The following is an 18,628-nucleotide window of genomic DNA, read 5'->3' as shown; positions in this document are numbered from 1 at the left end:
TGACAGAGTGAGTGCAATCTTTTTATGAGCGTGGGCGCTTCAAAGCGGCACTCACAGTGTCAATTTGCAATCTCCCTGGCTGCTCAGCGCTGCGGATGACCCTTGGGCCGGTCACGTCCGCGGTTCGACCCCAGAGCCAGCGAGTGTGGAAGAACCAGTGAGCGGATCTTTCGCGTACGCACCTGACACACGCGCCAGACAGGAAGAGGGTCTGGATCCACTCTCTTCTCTGTCCGATTTTGCGCCGCCTCCTTCTGCCGTCTCCGAACCGGGCGAACCTGCTGTGTCGCAGCTTGTCGCACCGTCAACTGCAGACGTCGAGCATGAGCTCGAGGAAGGCGAAATACGCGAACCCTCGAGTGACACAATCCTCGCCAATGGTGATACAGTCCTCGCCAATATTGAAACGTCAAATGAACCTAGCGCAGCCGTCACCGAAGAGGGACAGGGCCGTTCAGAGGAGGAAAGTGATGAGGACGAAGCATTCGTGTACACCGGTGCCAGTTCCGGGACAGCTGTCGCAGATGCCACATCAGATCGTACTGGCGCTGAGGAGCAAATATCACATCAAGTGGCGAGCCTCAATGTTGCTACATCGACCAACGAACCGGCGAGCCCGACTGCCGTAGCTCAGTCTACGGCGCTTCAAACGCCTTCGGCGCCAGCGATTCCTGTCGACCACTTGCAACTTGCATCTCTGGCGACCTCTGGCCCTCTTTCCGCCCTCAAAGCATTTTTCGCGCATGCTTCTTCAGCAACGGGTGGAGGCCATAGCGCGTTCGCTCTTGCAAATGAGCCTAGTCCTGCCTCTGGGCTGGTTCCCTTGCACTACGCTGCAAAGGAGGGGAAATCCGAGATTGTCCGGTGGCTCGTCGACGAAGCCGGCGCCCTTGCTGAGCTGGAAGATCGAGAAGGAGAGGTAAGAGGTGGATGGCGTACAACATACGTTGCGTTGAGCTGACACCTCGATGTCGCCCCTTTGCAGACCGCACTTCACAAAGCTGCTCTAGCCGGCAAGCTACCTGTCATCTCGTTCTTGCTCACCCATGGCGCCGAAGCGGATGCCCAGGACAATGATGGCTGGACTTCCTTACACAATGCCTGCTCGAGAGGCTACTTGGACATTGTGCGAGTCCTTACAGAAAATCACGGTGCCAGTGTGGATGTCAAAGGAGGTAGGGCTGGATGGACGCCGTTGATGAACGCAGCTGCTGGAGGACATTTACCTGTGGTGCGCTACTTGTGCTCAAAGTGGAATGCCGACCCTTTTGCGCGCAACGCCGCTGGCGAGACGGCGTACGATGTGGCAGCTGCAACCTTCGAGACTTTCGTCTCCGAAGTCTTGGATAAGTACGAAACGGAGCGTTGGGCCGCGCTGCGCTTTTCCGGTCCCCCTCCCGCCGGGGGCGTCCCAACCGGATCTGCTCAAGGCGCATACAATCCCCTCAGGCTTCACACAACGGTTCCCATCGTTTTGCACGAGAACCAACGTCTAGACACTCGATTGTCGACCTTGGCAGTGCACGGCGGAAAGCCGAGATGGAGTGGCACGAGCGCTGGTCGCCCCCACAAACCAGATCGAAGAGCGCCCGGCACTATGCCACCTGGCCCACTTTCTTCGTCCCGATCCCGCAATATACCAATGAGGAGAGAAGACGTTGGTCTGCCGACAAGGGAGAATCCTTACAAGCTTGTGCTTCCCACACGCAGCGAGCAGATTGCAGCTGCGCTTGCACGAAGACAGGGAGGGCAAAATGGAACGAGCGGAAGCGCTGCGCCCGAAGATTTAGGCAGCACGCCGACCCCACAGAGTGTCCTCAGTGCTCGAGCAGCTGCGGGCACGGGCGAAGCAGGAGCAAGAGATGTTCCGCCTCAATCTGAACGCAGCCACTTCTGGCTATCGGACTGGCAGACTGATCTGACCCATCCATTGGTGGACGCAGACGAGGGTTGGCAATATGCGCAGTCCTTTGACGCGCCTGATGAGAGGTGGACAGCTGCCATCCCGCCTCCGCTATCTAGGATACTCGAAGGCAAAGGCCTCGGTGCGAGCGTCAGCAGGGCTGTCACCGGCGGACTTCTGCCCGGACCTGGTCAGACGAGCATCAATGGACATGGAGCTGGACACGAGCAAGAGGCCGTAGCGACGGGCTGGGTGAGACGAAGGAGATGGGTCAGGGTCATGAGAAGAAGACTCGACATTGAGATTGGAGACGAGCTAGAAGCTGCAGAGCTGGCACACTTCTCTGCGACTCTGACTGCTACAGGAGGCACAAATGGGCCTTCGGGCCGTCCTGGTGCTACTTTCTCGTCGGTTGCTGTGATCGAAGCCGAGCAAGCCGCACGGGAAGCGTGCCTTGCTCTTGGTCCGTCTGCTGATTACCTAGCCAGATCTAAGGCGTTGGCGGGAGAATCGGCAGCTGCTGGATCCACACCTGCCGACGCCCTCGGAGAAGGCGTGGATGAGCTGAGAAGACGCATAGCTCGACTCGACCTGGCCGTGGCGGAGCTGAGAGCTTCTGCATTCAGCGATGAGGATGCAGACAGGCGATCTCATGCCGAGGACATGCTCAAGGAGTACACGTTGCAGCTTGGACAGCTGAGGCAAGCTGCTGGTCTGGAGGAAGGAAGCGAAGATGGGGATAGCGACGAAGATGAAGACTTCATCTACCCTAATTCCTACAAAGATGATGGACAGTCTGTCATCACTCGTCTTGGTCCGGCCACTAGCACCCCCACGGGAGCCCGTCCGGCTTTGTTGAACAGGCAAAGTAGTACAGGTGCCTCGGTCTTTGGAGCTATTGCACCTTCGGAAGCTGGCACGAGCATCACTGCCATGAGAAGCGCGGATCTGGCCGCCTCGAGCGAGTTCCGGGTTCCGCAGAATGAGCGTCCGAACAGACCTTCAGCGGCTGGTGCTGCGGTACACGCTCTTCGAGAGCAAAACCTCGTCCCTACATGGCAGAGCGACAGCGATGTCGCCGATTGTCCCGATTGTCAGCGGAAATTCACCTTTTTCCTTCGCAAGGTGAGTCTTGGGCTCTGCTCTGCCTGCACACATGAGCTATGATAGCTGAATCACGTATTCACCATCTGAAACGTCTGATAGCACCACTGTCGTCGGTGCGGACAAATCAGATGCGACCGTTGCTCCTCTTCTCGGGCGGTGTTGGCCGCTTCGGAGATTGTCATCGATCCGGGAGTACCAGAGATGCTATTCACAGAGTCTAGCGGTCCCACACGTATATGCAATCAGTGCAACGCCGAAAGACAATTGCCGCCTTCCATTGGTAGCAGGGGCGGTCTGTCCAGTCTGAACGGTGCCGCTGGCAGCCATGGGCAACTAGGCGGAACGGCAGGCTTTGGAACGCATACTGAACTCAACAATGGCGGTCTCAATGCATCTTCGGGCATCAGCGATGTCAGCTCGAGAGCTAGTGAGCTCAACGAGTGTCCAGTCTGCAACACCACCTTGGCTAGCGTAGGCGACTCTGCAGCGCAAGAGGAGCATGTTCGCGTGAGTCTGGCCTTTCTTTTCAAGGGCGCATCGACGATGTGGAGAGCTGACAATCTTGATTTCTCTCGTGACGACACGCAGACATGTCTCGAAAATGGCGGAGGAGGAAGCGTGCAGGGTGGTAGATATCTCATCTACAAGTTGACTGACGGTCCCATTGTGGGCAAAGAGTGCATCATCTGTCTCGAGGATCTGCAGCCTGGCATGACCATTGCGAGATTGCCCTGTCTTTGTTACTACCATCGCCATTGGTGAGTGCTTGAGACGCGCCTTCGCGACTGCGCGAATCAGCACAGCTCACTGCGTCTTCACTACCGTCCATTCTGCGCCCTCAGCATCGACTCGTGGTTCAGTCGCGGAAAGGCCTGCCCCACTCATGCTCGCACCTGGTAGATATATCGTTCGTCTCATACCAGCCTTCTCGACACACATACCCTCCTTCGGTTTCTCGCAATCAGAATATGCAATTCGTTCCTTGACACCGGCTCTCGCAACGCAGCCCAAAGCATTTTTCTTTTCTATTTCTGCTCACCACAAACGTCCACGCATGCATTCTTTGCCAAACGTAGTTGCAAGCAGTGTGATTTGAGTGAGATGCAGCAGGCTCTTGGTACATTGCAGTGCTTACTATTACAGCGTCGTTGATTAGTGGCGTCTCGAAAGTATGTGTTTGGACATCATGTAGCACTGCGATCGGAAATGGAAAGAGCGATGACTGCGTATCTCGCGGCAAACACCGCGGCGACTGACATCTATCTCAGTCTCAAGTGCGAGGGGAGGAGGAGAGGAAGGCACCGCTGGCGAACGGTGGACTAGCGCTCAAGAGCTCGTCCGCCTTGACCACTTCGGCCTCATCCACGAGGAGACCGTCCAGCCATGCAAGTGCAGGGCACGCCATGGCAAGACTACCTCGGTGCATCAACCTTCGATAAGCAAAGGTAGGGGGAAGAGTCTGCGCAAAGCGCGCGTCGGCAGCTGCCATCATCTTCTGCTGGGCATCGAGTCCCACATCGTGCTTGGAGCTGATTGTACTGAGGCCATGACTGACTTCTGTCTCATCTTGCTCATCATCCGACCAGCGTTTGCCGCGAGGTGCATCCAATTGTGGCCCGGGCTGACGCTTGTGAAACACCGACTTCTCGATCTGTTCTTGCGCCGCTCGTTCCGCTCGCTTGGCCTCGCGCAAGACGGCCGCCGCGCGATCAGGTTGGACGACGCCTGGATCAGGAAACGGTGGCATCGAAGCAGGCGGTCGAGGGCTGCGCTCGAGCGCAGCCTCGTCGGATATGACCGGTGTGGCACTACTGAGTAGAAGCGGCGGATACAAGCCCAGGGTGCACGGATTTAGACGCAAGTCGAGGACACTCAGCTCTCGCATGCCAGCGAGCGCGTCAATCAAGCTGGTTGGGCGCTTGATACGGCATCCCACAAGACTCAGACGCTTGAGTCGCCGCATAGGCTGTAGCGCAGGAAGCTTCGACAACAAGTTGTGATCCAGGTTCAGATGACGCATGTTGGGCGCGCGCTTCGGTAGGTCAGGCGGCACGGACGTGAGCTGACAGCCGGCAAGCTCCAAAAAGACCAAATTGAGTAGCTGTACACTGCTTTGAATGCCTGCTGGGAAAGCATTGCCGGATAGATGCAGTCGGCGAATGTCGGGCACTTCATCCGCCGGCCAAAGCAACCCCTTCCTTGCAAGCTGCTGCCGCAGACTAAGCTCATCAAGCTTTGTCAGTGATGCAAGTCCTTGGACTCGATGCAAAGCACAGCCGTCTGCGTAAAGAGCGCGTAAGTTCGGGGCAAGACTGACGTCCAAGTCCTCCAGCGCAGCATTGTGGCTGACTTTGAGGGCTCGGAGGTGCGACATTTGGCCGCCAAGCTCCAAGTATGAGAGCTGATTGTGGCAGAGATCCACGCTCCTGAGTCTGTCGTTGGTGGCGAGACCGCGGACCGAGCGCAATCCGTTGTGCCTCAGGTTGAGCTTTTCTAGTTTCCTCCATTTGACTTCCAGCAGATTGAGGGCCGAGAGTGCGTTCTGCCTCAAGCTGAGCACTTTGAGGCCCTCGAGATGCTCGATACCTTCGATACTATCGACACCTGTGGCGTCGGCTCGAAGGTCACGCAGATGGATCAATCCGGACAACGCTAGAGAGAGCGGGATGCTGTCAGAGCTTGTCATTATATGCCCGCGCGGCCGAAGCATACTCACCCGCAAGCGAGCCTATCGCATTATGACTGATATCAAGCACGCTGAGGAGTGGAAGATGGCTGAAAGAGATGGTCGGCGGAATGCTATTGGAGGCGGGAAGGTGGACGTTCAGTTTGAACGCCCTGACACTGCGGAAAGCCCAGTCGTTGGTCAGACCCACCTGTTATGGCTAGCATGCAATTCCCGTAAATTCTCGGGCAGCCCGGTCAGGTACGACAACTCATTATGATGACTGGGGACGAGGGTTCTGATCAATGCGTGCCTTCGATATGACCTGCGCGACAAGCTTCACTCACAGATGTGCGATCTGCAGGCTGGGAAGGTGCTCTTTCAGTCGAACGATACTATCTACTCGTCTGCCCGACAGATCAATCTCGAGCATATCCTTCCAGCCTTCGTGCCAAGGTGCAACGTCTACAATGAGCTCCACGATGCGGTCGTGTGCCATGGCAAAGCTAGCATTCGTCAAAAAGCTCATCTCTCCATCATCATCTCCTCTACCTCGACGTTGTCGAAGCGCCGTGATGTTCCAAGGTGAGCGTCCACCAGAAGCCAAGCCGGCGCTGTCGTGCTGGAACGCCTTGGGCGCGGTGCGCGTCGGAGTCACGTCTTGCCACGCATCGGCGTCCGTCTCGTCTGCGAATGCGCGTGTTCGGCTAGCGGGTGACGGGTAGTTTCTTGGCTCGTTTTCAGCGCCTAGCGCTAGATCGACGATCTGGCGCAAGACTTCCTCAAGATGACTCTGGCGCTCTGCACTTGCCCGACTCATGTCGCCACTCGACTGGCGCGGATCTACGGTCGAAGATTTGTTCCGCACAGACTCGGGGGAGAGCGTTTGTTCCCTGTCCGGAGTATCAGCGAAGCTGATTGAGCGAGCGTCAGATCGTGCCAGTTGACGCTCTGGGGTGTCAACGAAGCCGGTGCGAGCTTTCAAGATCGAGCGAGGGACCTGAGCGGGATTTATAGGTGACCGTTGCGGCGTAGAAGAGCTGCGTTGAGCAGAAGACTCGCCAGGCGGCGTAGCTGGGCTCCCCATCAATGCGTCGAGGGCGGACTGGCGATCTTGAGAATGAGAGGGGCCTCGAAGGGCGGGGTCGCTTCCAGAGTAGGCAGCGTGGGTGCGGTCGGACCCGAGATCAGGAGCAGTGCTGCTGTGACTCCGCTGCGTCGAGTCTCCGTCACTGAAGAGATCGATCTCGTTGCGTAAAGCAGATCGAGAGCGCGCCACGGCGCTAGCTGCAGCACTCCGCCGCGCAAAGCCGCCCCTTCTACGAGATGTACTGGCAAGATGAACGGGTTTTTTAAATGCTGCGCCGCTCGAGTCTCGAGGCGTTGCAGCCGAATCGATACGACTCGAACTGACTTCGAAAGACGAGCTGTTGGGGCGGGCAGACGATGAAGCTTGCTCGGCCAAATTTGCCAGGGAGGGTTCATCGCTCGTCCCGAAGCTTTCAATGTCGCGGAAAGGGTCGGTAGAGTCCACACCTGACATCGCAGCACTGGCGCTTCCCAAAGCATTTCGCTCAATCTCCGCAGTCGGATGAAAGCTTTGGGCATCTTGACGGGATTTCCCAATGTGGGCAGAACTTGGCAACCCAGCAATGAGGCGACCTTCGCTCTCAACGATGGGGTCTTGCAGACCGCCGGACCTCTTCTTGATCCACTTTTGAGACGCAGCATCGAAGATCATGCGCCCCCCTCCGAGCTCGTCGATATTGCTGGGCAGGGCTTCAGGGCCAATGTGGACGAGCGAAGACTTGCGTATCAAAGTAGGATCGGCCGAGTCGACCGGAGTGAGAGAGTCGAGTCGAGGTGCCTCAATCACACTGGCTCGTGACGCCTTTGATGGCTCATGTGTCGAACCGGCAGGGAAGACTTCTTCCTGGTGAGCTTGTAGGGATGCGTCAAAGATGCCTGCAGCAGCGTCGCTTGTGTCTATTGGTGGAGCTTGCGAGTCGCTGGGACGACCTCTGACCCTAGCCAATCCTCTAGCGTACTTTTTTGCTTCAAGTCTCCTGAACTCCTCGTCCGCTCTTCGCTCATCCTCCTCTTCTCTTTGAAGTCTCTCCGCAGCTTCAAAGCTCCTCTCCATGCTCTCTGCCTCATACTCTTGATAAGCCCGATCTATAGCAGAAAATCTCCTCAGCATTCTTCTCGGCGACTCGTCCACGCGTCCACTTCTTCCCCCCAAAGATGTCGACGAAGGAGCTGAAGGGATCCTCTTTTGAGATATTCGAAGAGGGCTGCCGTTGTACATGCCATGTGTGGGCGTCGGAGCTTGCGCGCCCGCTCGCAGCGAAGCGTGCGTAGAACCGCTCATCGATCGGATCGACGATCTTCGGGGTATCCGCGCCGCCGCGTCTCCTTGTTCGTCTTCGTCTGCCCATCCGCCTTCCGTATCAGGCACAATAGCATCAGTGGCGGATTCGCCGCTCATCGACCGGCTCGTCGCTTCGCTCGCCAATCGCACGTTTTGCAATCGAGCCAAAAATTCCGTCCCTTCCTGCGCATAGTCTCGTCTAGAAGGCTTCATTTCTCGTTCAGCCGAGCGCGAGATATGTGTCAGCTCCTCCTCTTCGGGCTCAGCCGTCGAAAGTGTCGGCTTGAAGGCAGGCTCCTCTTGACCTTCGACGTGTTCCTGTTCAGTGGGTGAAGCATCGCTGCCTTTAGAAGAACCTGGACTAGGAGGAGCCAGCAGTCTCAGGCGTTTCTGGTCTCTTTCCTTTCTACGACGCTCTGCAGCGTCCGCTGCCAACCTGGATGCTTCTCTCGGGCTATCTTGCCCGGCAGCCCTGCCGTTGTAAGATCGAGCAAGTGGTCGATCCGGTCTCGTGGATGTTGGTGCAGGCCGAGCGGAATATGGCGGCGTCCTGCCAGTCCGAAATATTCTAAGCGGCACATTGGGTGTACGAGGAATTCTAGGCGTCCTAGGAGTCGCCCTGGTCCCTGGCGTGACATGGAGCGTGCCTCGCCGATGCCGTGGTGTGAAAGGCGTTTGGGGCTGATGAAAGTCCGGCGCAATGACCTCTTCAGGTGACTTGAAGGTAAATCGTGCACTTGGGGGGCGGGGCGTGCTGCCAGGCGCAATCCGCCGCGCTTGTGCAGATGCTTCTGCAGCAGGCGCTTGAGCAGATACCGACGCTGTTTCGTTGCTTTCGGCACTGCGATCCTGCCCCAAAGCAGGAGCAGGCCTGATAGAGGGGCTCGCACTCGTTTGTCGGCTTGGCCCAGCTTCGGCAAGCTGATCGGTAGAGCCACTAGGCCGAGGTTCAGGAGTAGGCGTTCTCCACATGCTCTGAAGCTTGAGCGGAGTAAACATGTCACCACCAGCTCTATCTACCCCCTTGGCACCCTTTCCAGCTCTAGCCCACGCCGGCTTGAGCGGCGGAGGCAAGCTACCGACATTGCTGTGCTCCACAAAGGTCTGCTCCGGCACGTCAGGTTCGCGAGCCGTACCGAATGAAGACTCTGCCGGACTTTCGATAGCGACGCTCGCTCGAGTTCGAATTCGCGCTGTCGATTCCTCCGGCGATCCAGCATCTGCTTCTTCATCATGTGCAGTGCCGCCGCTGATAACGGATGAGTCCGCACCGACACTTTCGAGAGTCTTTGAGCCTGCCTTTGCGCCGCTCGCTGTGCTCGTCTCGCTGCCCTCACTCGACGGCCGTCTTGACAGAGCAGGCTGAGAGGCTGCTGTAGGTGTAGGTCCAAAGGAACTTGCTCCAAGAGCATCTCGAAAGCTTCCGCTTGCGCTGACCCGTGTTGCATCTGTGCCACTCGCACTGGTAGATGCGCTGCCCGGCCCTGCCGCATGGCCGTGCGACGGCACTCTCATCGAGGGGCTTGTCGGACCAGCTCTCAAGCCAGAATCGTTTCGGAGGAATCTCTGATCAGGCCTCGAGCTACGAAAGCCAGCTGGTCGTTCATCTGGCGACATCAGCGACACAGACTCTTCTTGTGGCGTCCCAATGGGTGTCTGGGTGTGGACGTGGCGAGGAATAGGATTCGGACGTGGTGTGCTAGGTTCTCCAGGACCTATTGGCTCTGCAGAAGCGCCCGCCGCCCAAGACTCTGAGAGCTCCTCAAAACCCGGCATGGCCCTCCAGTTGAGGGCAGTGGACTGGTTGGCCGTCGGTGTCTGTGCCTCATTCGGCTCTTCTGAAGCTTGTCGGACAGATGAGGTATCTGGCCTCGGCACTGCCTGCTTACTTGCGCTTCCAGCACTCTCTGCATGCTCGCTGATTCTGCCCGGCAGCCCCAAGCCAAGTTGAGACGCAGGGTGTTTCCTCCCCTCGCTCTCGGCTGAAATAGCTCTACTTCCTTCCGCTGGGAGTGCGTCGGAGCCAGCGACGACTGACTGCGCATTCGCAGCGCTATCTTGCGAAAGAGCACCCAGGCCAGCAGGTAGAGGTTTCGGTGAAGAATCGGCGTGAGGACCCATAGGTGTGGAGGATCTGGGCGCCCATGGCTTCGGTTCAAGATGTTTTGCTTGATCCGCAGGCGGCAATACGGGCCCAGGAAGCTCTAAGAGCGATTGCGAAGCGTCATCCTCAGTCACGTTGTTGCTCTCTGCTGGCCGCGCAGTGATAGTGTGAGGCGGAGGTTGTTGGCTTACAGACCCGGACTGATCCACTTGCGCTGTCCCAACATCACTTCCTCCGCGCTGCGAGGCGTTTGCGGCCTCCGATGGCTCCACTTCAAGCAACGCCGAGACGCTCGAAGCGTCCTGTCCAACAGTGGGCTCTGCGTCCGTGCCCATCATCTCGTGCTTCAAAGGAAGGGCCTCCGCGCAGAGTGAAAGTCGAACGAAGCTCGATGCGGGGGGAGGCTGGGGGAGGGGCGCTCCCGCGTTGAGCTCCGAGCAGCTTGATCAGTGCAGGGCTCTATATTGATGATGTAGATGCTGGTGCACAAGATGTCCATGACAATCACGAATGATCGAGTATGATCGCGAGAATGGCGACTGAACACATGCGCTCAGAACATCTCTTCAACTTGCCTCGTTGCAGGAGCCCGCCCGCAGGTACGGTAGTACAGTTCAGTTGCGCACCTCATCAAACACAAACACGACGCGCATATGCGCGCGCGGCCACTTGCTAGCTGAGGTCGCACATCCGCGGACTTCCCAGCCGAAAGACTCGATTTTGATGACGGACCCTTCCTCGACTTGCCCGTGGGCGCATCAAAATCACGAATCGTCAGCTAAAGAGGGAATCTTGTTCGTGCTCAAGATTGGTATACTTTGCATGACCCCCTCGAAAGTCGTGAAATTACCAGCAAAAGTAGCTTGGCTGCGATGGTAGCAATCGAACAGCCAACTTTTGCTCCCTAACCCTAATCCATTCGTGATTCAGATTGACGTGATAACCACGATGAGACACTGACATGTCACGTGACTCGTCGCGTGGCGAACATTTGGACGCGCGCAAGTCGCGCGTGCGTGCAGCGGGCAAGCCTCGCGCGCTCGGACGTGCAGCCCAAGCTCCTTTCTACAGCGAGCGAGCGGCGCGTATAGCAGCGTCACACGAGTCACGAGTAGATGGTTGATCAACGCGTCGTGCAGCTAGGCGACGGCTCCTCTAACAATCCAGAATCTTCGGCCCTCACAACTTTCACGGTCATCGATTCGCGTGGACGCCGACGTGCAATGCACCCTCCCTGACTCCAAAGTCGGGCTCTATCCTCATCATCGCAAGCATTCGTGACTTCCGTCGCGTCTCTCGAAATCGAGCATCGATCGCGTACTCTGTCTTGTCTCCCTCTGCAGGTCCGCCTCCTCATCATCGATCCACCACACGCAGTCCCCTGCGCACATATCATTGACGAGTACGATCGCATCCGAGCGGCCCCTTGAGCGCTCGCTTAACGCCGCGATGGACGCGAATTCGCTAAGTGCGTTGCTTAGCGAGTCCACCACCACCTTGACAGCTTTGCACCACAAGCTAGGAGCGCCTAAAGAGGCTCTCGCTTCGACACTCGAAGAGCTTCGCGATGCCTTGCAAGCTGCTGTGGATGCCCAGTTGAAAAAGGCCAGAGCTGATGTGGAAGAGAAGGAAGACAGATGCAGGGAGTTGGAAGTGAGCATCACGGAGCACAAAGAAGCTCTGGGAATGGACTCGACGTTCAAAAATGGCGCGGATCAGGTGAGTGAAGGGTTGCGTTCTCGACGGCGCTTGCCATGTTTGCTGTTGTGATGCTAATCACACATGTACTGTAGGCCTTGATACCTCGGCTTGAGGGGCTGGAGGTCCAACTGGGCGATGTGCGCAAGGAGCACGACTCTCGCACCGCTCAGGCGCTGTCTCTACAAGGTAGACTGTCGGCATATACGCCCCTTTTGGACTCGTACATGCCATCCATTCCCGCCAAGCCCAAGCGTAGCAAAGCGCGTCGATCATCACGTCACTCGCCAGCGTCCAATCGCGATGGCGAGGTCGCTGCTAGCAGCCTGGACTACTTGCCTCTTTCTTATCTTGCCGAGCTGACCGACTCTCTGAGAGCGGCAGAGCAAGAGCACTCGACACGGACCGAAGAGTTGAGAGAGCATCTGCTCGCCATTTTGCACCAATGGTCAGAGCTATGCATCATGCCGACGCTCAGCGACGAGGCTGGTCAAGCTACTTTTGAATCGCGCATCTTATCGCACTTGAGACTCCGAGTCACGCCTCCAAGCGATGAAGAGATATGGGAGGGAGCGTTTGAGTCCATCTCGGATATTGACGACGATACGCTCTCGCCCTCTGCGACGCCCACCAACAGCATGCGTGTGGGGTCTTCGTCCATGCAACCTTCGCACGTCTTAGCTCCCAACCCAAGCAACGTGAAGCGCGCTGGTGAGCTCAGGCAGGCACTGGAGGCTGAAAGATTGAAGAGAGAAGCCAGAATTCAAGAACTTTACGACGAGCTCTTTGTGCTTTGGGAGCGCTTCGGAGTGTCCGAGGCCGAGATGGAAGAGTTTGTGCTGGCCAACTCGGGCTCCACGGATGCATGCATACAAGCTGTGAGTATGCAGCGGTGCCGTGGCGATGCGCCGTGGCACTTGCTGATCATACCATTCAATGGGTCCGGAATAGTACGTTTCCGAGCTGGGCAGCATGAGAGAGCTCAAAGCGCAGAATATGGCAGCCTTCATTGGTGGTATTAGAGAGCGAATCGCCAAGCTGTGGGATGAGCTGGCCATGTCTACCTCTGAGCGCCGCGCCGCTTTCCCATCGTTCTTCGTTGATCTAGATGATGGATCCGGCACAGGAATAATTCCCAGCGATGAGCTTCAAGAAGCGCACGATGTGTACGAGAGGATGGCAAACCAAGAGTTGGATCGCAAAGCGCCGTTATTGAAGATGGTCGCCCGGTATCAGGACCTGATCGCAGAGGGCGAGGCGCTGGAGAAAGCGGCGCAAGATCCTCAAAGGCTGAAAAAGACTAGACCGGGCCAGTTATTGGAAGAGGAAAAGATTAGGAAGAGAGTCAAAGTGTTGAAGCCAAAGTTGGAGGACGAGCTGCTCAGGACGATACCGGGCTGGGAAGAGGAGACTGGCAGAGCATTCATGATCGATGGTCAGCGATTCGTCGAGAAGCTTCAGACCGCTGCTGCTGAACAAGCGACAGCATCGACTCGCAAAGTGAGTCACAATTCTCACCTGGATATCGCAAAAGCAGGCATCACAACTCACGCACTCTGTACGTCCCTTCAGCGCACGCGAACGATATCGACATCCAGCTCGGCGAGCGAATCAGGGCCACCCCTGAGCTCCTCGTCGGCTGCCAATCGTATTGCCGCAACGCCGATGCGAGCGGTTTCAAATGCCAAGCGAGCGCGTCTCGGCAGCAGCGTTGGACCATCAGGGCCGGGAAGTGTGAGGGCCACCCCTGCAACTGCCACCCGTCGTGGCCAGACCATCAACAGTGCTGCTAGCAGCATCGCCCGTCCCGCTGCTGCTATCACTCATGCCAATACGAGGATACCTAGCACTTCAAGGATCCCGGCTCCTCCATCCTCACCAACTCAGAACAGGCAAGGAGCGACGCAAAAGACTGGACCTGCGTTTGCGCTGGCCTCCAAAGACGCTCCTAGACCTTCATTCAGGGCTCAACACAGCTTCAGACCTAGACCTTCGACAGCTGGCAATGTCTTCTTTGCTGGTGCTAGAGCACCCTCTGGAAGCATGAATGATGCCGCAACGCAAGGCGCATCTCAAGCTGGCATGTCGCAAGTAGGACAAGGTTCCAGCATGGGCATGCCTCGATCCACTTCGGACCACAGCATTGCTGGTAGCGAAGCGACGGTAGTTGTGCACCGACCAGGCGCGAACGTCGGACAGGACAGAGGAGCGCGCAGAAGAGGTCCGCGTCCTTCGAGCGCATTAGTCAACAATTTGGCGTCCAAGACCAAGTACGCTCGTCCGAGCATTGGGAGTTTGGGAGATGCACCTTCGATCAGAACCGTCAGCTCCGAAAGAGTTTCGTACAGAATCCCTAGCGGTGGATACGCACCTGCCGGACCCAACTGGGCCGTGCTTGATGAAGATGACGAGGACGTATTCGAATCTCCTGAGCACGGCGCTGGCGCTGTCTCCCAACATGCTTGAACAAATTCGGGTGGTCGTTGAGGCATACTTTCCTGCTGACCTCCGAGGTCCATTGATCAACTTCACGCCCAAGCTCGAAGCTTGACCACCTTCTTACGCTCCGCTCTCGATCTTTGACCTTGCATTCTATTACGTCCCAATTTTCTGTACGACGCGGTTTGATGCCAGCAAGCCTTGTAATACTATAGCCCTCTCGAGCTTCAGTCAAGTCTTGAGCGCCGATGGACCGTGTCATGCTTCTCCCTCAGCACTCCTGTCATCGAGGAGCCTGTCATGGCTACCTGTGGGTCAAGCAAGCTTGTTGCACGGACAAGGCAGAGCTGGATTCTTTCCGAGCTCCAAAGCCTTCGCAAGGCCAGAGTGGAGCCACGGCAACTCTGTCCGAACTTCGGAAACATGTTTGCCAGCCGACCAGGCTGGCCGATGCACGTCCCGCAAATGCACAGCAGTCAGTGAGTATATAGCTCGACATGTCAGATAAGAGAAGACGCGCCCCGCAATCGCGATGCGAAAGATGAGCCGCGGCACGTCTGCCCGTGCAGCAGCTTTAATCCAGACTCACGACGATGTGTATAGCATTAAGATTCTGATTCGTCGTGGGTGTGGCTGTAATCACGCTCACGATTCGTCTGTTGTGAGAGACTAAAAGGTACGAAATGAACACCAGGTTGGCCTCTTCAAGCCAGACTTGTGAGGCGGCATGCTTTGTGCGTGCTGAGTATTCATGATTGGCGATGCTTGTAGAGATGGACCGAGGCTGGTCGCGCTGTGGCAGGGATTGCCCAGCCGGGCCAAGATGGGAGGAGGTCAGAGGTTTGATAAGGATCTCTCTCGCATGCCCTCCACGCTCGCCGGGTATCTTGAGATGTGCCACGGCTTCGGTCAGCGAAGAAGACAGTTACAATCGAGTAGCTTGAGCTAGCCAGGCGCTTCGACCTTGAACTCACACTCGCTTTGACGGGATGCGCGGGCTCATCGTCTTAGCTTTGGATCCTCATAAAGCCCACTGTGCTTCTTGTTAGATGACTCCAGAACCAGACTCTTTCATCCACGCTTGACAACAGAATCTCTGTCGAGCCCTTCTGTTGCTGCCAGTGACTCCTTCTACTTGAGACCATTTTTGCTCCGACCATCTCCATCTTCACAATGGCGCTGGTCCAATTGCTAGACACTTTTCTGACCACTCCAGAAGGCAAGGAGAAGATTCCCGAGTTCCAGCAAAGCAACAGTCAGCTGAGTAAGTGGCTTTCCTCATCACTTGGCTGAGCTGGGCCAGAGACCTGAAGCGCTGACGAGCTGGGAGCCACGCACATCTGCTCGGGTGATAGTGGATGTGACTCACAGTCCAAAGGTGAACGAGCATCAAGTGATGGGATTCTTCAGAATTCGCAAGGGAGAGCCGTTGCACTACACGTACACCGTAAGTGGTCTCACTGGGCCCTCTTGATTCCCTTTCCCGCCTTTGCGATGTTCTTCGTTGCCCAATTTCGTTCGTGCTGCACAAGATTTGTGCGACTCAAAGTTCTGAATTTTCTTCACCATTCGTGGCGACGCAGTACAACGAGCTCAAATACGTCATCTCTGGCTCCATCATCGTCAAGGACAAGACCACAGGCATAACACATCACGCCAAAGCTGGAAACGTCTTCAATTTTTCTATAGGAGCGGATGTCGAGTTCACCTCGGAGGATGAAGGACTTGCCGTCTTTTCTGGTCAGAGGGACCCGCTCTGACGCACCCGTCCCTGGCTTTCAGCAGCCCGAGGAACACAAATCCTTGAAGCACAAGACCGAACGTGTAGCCTATGAAGCGCACGCCCCTTCGTAGTTGCGATAACATAATGCATGCAGTGGCAAAGTGCAAGAGGGACGAAGTTGCAGCCGAGCAAGCAGAGCAGGTTGCCCACAGTAGCTTTCAAATGCTCAAGCAGACTCTACCTTCTGCGTCGTCCTCCAACCTTTCCTTTCGCAAATCCAGATCGCGTCCCTCCACTTAAGCTCGACTGGCAGCAGAGCAAGCAGCTGATTCATTGCCCATCCACCACGATTCAGCTTTGGTCTCTTGATCCGCAGCCCTGCGTACTCTGGAAAAGCCTCGGAGCCTTCCAGCAAGGTCCACATCGGTCCGTGCTCAACGCACGGCCGATCGGCCAGCAGATGCGTGATGCCTCTTTGGGAAGCGGCCGAGTCCCATTCTTCCGCGCTTGAAAGACTATTCAGACTTTCGCTCTTGTCGTAGACCCACGTCAAGTTGCTTGGTGAGGGAGGTATCGGAGATGAGACGCCGGTTGCGCTTTGGAAGCGCCATGATCCTGACAATTGTCGATGCAGATGGATGGACGAGAAGAGCGTGACGCCGGTCATGGCGGCTGGTACGCTGATATGAACGTGGACTGTGTGCGGACGAAGCGCAGGAGCGGTGTGAACGTTCCAACTTGATGAAGCAGCTGATCCGAAAATCGAGTAGCTCACCATTGTCTTGCTGCACTGAGCGATGCAGGGTGAGCATTGCTTCTCCACCAGGGTAGTTGCCATGACTAGCTGCCAAGCCCAAAGCGCTCGAGGCAGCACACCCGGCAAGGCAGGACAGCGCAAAGAAATGTGACACCCACCGACGCCGACGAGGAGTGCCGGCGCCCTGCACACTATAGAGTGGCAGAGAGCAACCAGCTGATGATTGAGTCGATCTGGTATGCGATCGATTGTGGCGATTGTCCACTCACAGATGTAGAAGACCAACACTGGCAGCGTGCACCAAGAGTGGGATGGTATAGGCAATGAACCTTGCTTCTTTGTGGCCTAAACAAGATAACAACCCGATGTGCGCTCCACTGACGTAGAGACAAAGCAACGAAGCCGGGATGGTCGTGCTCGCAAGAAGCCCAGTCTCTCTCGAGAGGCCGATCCGCGCTTTGGTCAAAGCGAAAATTCGGTAAGAACCAATGGCGAGTAAAGGAATAGCTCCAGTGAGCAGGCGTGGCAGGAAGCGTGTGACGTAATAGTGCCATGGAGAGACCTGTCCCGGCAAGCCAGAGCAAGTGTCAGCCCGCTTTACTAGGTAGAGAATAATTTCTGAGCCACTTCGACTCACGCCCCAGCCCGAGCTTTTCCCCTCAACCACATTAAATAGCACAGCCTCAAGTTCGGCCCAAAGCAGGCCTTTTCCTGCCTCGATCGTCACGAAGGCTCTGTCCCAGAGGTACGTGTCTAGCAGCACAGCGATCAGTAGGAAGGAGATGCTGACCGAGGACGCCAGAAGGACTTTGCGCGTGCCCATTCGCATCCAAAGGACTGGTAGTATGCTGATGAGAATCCCAGCCAGTTCAGCCCTGCTTATGGCGCAGAGTGCTCCGAAGAGCGACAAAGCCCACCAGGAGGGCTGCGCGGAGAGAAGTGAGGCCAGTGCTATGTTGACTGTATGCACACATGTCAGCTCATGGCCCTACTCGGGTGAAGCCTTCGCCTCAAGACCCTTCACTTGCCTGCAGGTGCTGCGAGTCCATTGGGAGTGAATCTGCCAGCCCAAAAATTGGCGTGGAAGAGCAAGCAGTGGATGATGAGGCTACCATTCCGCAAGTGGCTCGCCTGGCTCCAACTCAGAACGGCGTCAGCGCTCGACTTCTTGCTTGTAGATTTGACATTGGGCTCCTTGAACTGCGCGGCACCTGTATGGGCCGAAGAGGATGCGAGGGCGCTGTAGAGGTGTCGAACGCTCCAGAGATGAAGCTCAGCGAGCAGTATGCGAACTGCGCAGCACGCTCCCTCTGTCAGTTCCTCGCGGAGCAACCCCACCAGCGCATCAGCCCTTCACTCACTCACGTACAGTCTGGGCTTCGAAGCTATCCCTCACAACCCCAGCCAGTCGCAGCGCGAAAAGGACAGGTGCAGCGATAGCTGCAAACACAGCTGGCGGTAAGAAGCTCCTGGGCACAGCACCAGGAAATTCCAAATGATCGAAGCGCCTCAAAGCATCCTGACGAATACTGGCATGTGATGCCAAAAAGGCATCAGATCCCCAGACTAGCACGTCGTGAATAGCTTGCGTGCTGAAGGATTCTTCAACTTTGGTGTGCGGCGCTAGGAAGATGGGCAGGATGTGCGACAAGTGTAGCAGAGCGCTGAGAGCTGGGGAAACGTCGGATAGCGACATGCTGTTGAGCCTCCGGCCTGTCATGGAATCGCGCTGAAGCACAGGGAGAGCACGACTTGCCAGTCAGAGTGAAGATGGTATGACTCTCTGAATGCCGGACGATCCGGTCTTGTGTTGGGCGCAAGAGCTTTGATGCTATATAGCTAGCTGCATGGCTGGCAGCAA

General features: G+C 56.6%; 7 protein-coding genes across 7 annotated transcripts; 4 read left to right on the top strand and 3 right to left on the bottom strand.

Moving 5' to 3' along the window:
• The first annotated feature begins 881 nt into the window (after window positions 1-881).
• IE81DRAFT_117310 (hypothetical protein) lies at window positions 882-3,207 on the top strand. Its single transcript, XM_025510156.1, has 2 exons — window positions 882-919; window positions 986-3,207. The coding sequence occupies exon 2, from the start codon at window positions 1,199-1,201 to the stop codon at window positions 3,068-3,070; it is 1,872 nt and encodes a 623-aa protein (XP_025369809.1). The 5' UTR covers window positions 882-919; window positions 986-1,198; the 3' UTR covers window positions 3,071-3,207.
• Window positions 3,208-4,097: 890 nt separating this feature from the next.
• On the bottom strand, window positions 4,098-10,669 carry IE81DRAFT_313229 (hypothetical protein). The gene is made up of 4 exons (XM_025512480.1): window positions 6,023-10,669; window positions 5,887-5,958; window positions 5,727-5,809; window positions 4,098-5,662 (listed from the first exon to the last, which is right to left on the bottom strand). The coding sequence occupies exons 1-4, from the start codon at window positions 10,486-10,488 to the stop codon at window positions 4,281-4,283; spliced, it is 6,003 nt and encodes a 2,000-aa protein (XP_025369808.1). The 5' UTR covers window positions 10,489-10,669; the 3' UTR covers window positions 4,098-4,280.
• Window positions 10,670-11,300: 631 nt separating this feature from the next.
• Window positions 11,301-14,520, top strand: IE81DRAFT_323194 (hypothetical protein). The gene is made up of 4 exons (XM_025513862.1): window positions 11,301-11,869; window positions 11,944-12,726; window positions 12,800-13,348; window positions 13,421-14,520. Exons 1-4 carry the CDS (start codon window positions 11,600-11,602, stop codon window positions 14,312-14,314), a joined length of 2,496 nt encoding a protein of 831 aa, XP_025369807.1. The 5' UTR covers window positions 11,301-11,599; the 3' UTR covers window positions 14,315-14,520.
• A 653-nt stretch (window positions 14,521-15,173) lies between these two features.
• Window positions 15,174-16,322, top strand: IE81DRAFT_323193 (hypothetical protein). The gene is made up of 3 exons (XM_025513861.1): window positions 15,174-15,551; window positions 15,643-15,734; window positions 15,871-16,322. The coding sequence occupies exons 1-3, from the start codon at window positions 15,461-15,463 to the stop codon at window positions 16,045-16,047; spliced, it is 360 nt and encodes a 119-aa protein (XP_025369806.1). The 5' UTR covers window positions 15,174-15,460; the 3' UTR covers window positions 16,048-16,322.
• Window positions 15,762-17,718, bottom strand: IE81DRAFT_117236 (hypothetical protein). The gene is made up of 4 exons (XM_025510155.1): window positions 17,405-17,718; window positions 17,037-17,329; window positions 16,786-16,958; window positions 15,762-16,706 (listed from the first exon to the last, which is right to left on the bottom strand). The coding sequence occupies exons 1-4, from the start codon at window positions 17,594-17,596 to the stop codon at window positions 16,237-16,239; spliced, it is 1,128 nt and encodes a 375-aa protein (XP_025369805.1). The 5' UTR covers window positions 17,597-17,718; the 3' UTR covers window positions 15,762-16,236.
• IE81DRAFT_323192 (hypothetical protein) lies at window positions 17,692-18,183 on the top strand. Its single transcript, XM_025513860.1, has 2 exons — window positions 17,692-17,727; window positions 17,796-18,183. The coding sequence occupies exons 1-2, from the start codon at window positions 17,721-17,723 to the stop codon at window positions 18,011-18,013; spliced, it is 225 nt and encodes a 74-aa protein (XP_025369804.1). The 5' UTR covers window positions 17,692-17,720; the 3' UTR covers window positions 18,014-18,183.
• IE81DRAFT_323190 (hypothetical protein) lies at window positions 17,935-18,611 on the bottom strand. The gene is made up of 2 exons (XM_025513859.1): window positions 18,129-18,611; window positions 17,935-18,059 (listed from the first exon to the last, which is right to left on the bottom strand). The coding sequence occupies exons 1-2, from the start codon at window positions 18,461-18,463 to the stop codon at window positions 18,041-18,043; spliced, it is 354 nt and encodes a 117-aa protein (XP_025369803.1). The 5' UTR covers window positions 18,464-18,611; the 3' UTR covers window positions 17,935-18,040.
• Between the last annotated feature and the right edge of the window lie 17 nt (window positions 18,612-18,628).

The sequence above is a fragment of the Ceraceosorus guamensis genome (assembly GCF_003144195.1).
Source record: "Ceraceosorus guamensis strain MCA 4658 unplaced genomic scaffold IE81scaffold_27, whole genome shotgun sequence".
NCBI classification, from domain to species: Eukaryota; Fungi; Basidiomycota; class Exobasidiomycetes; order Ceraceosorales; family Ceraceosoraceae; genus Ceraceosorus; species Ceraceosorus guamensis.
Note: the sequence above shows the minus strand (reverse complement) of the source record. Positions and strands in the feature narration are given on the sequence as shown.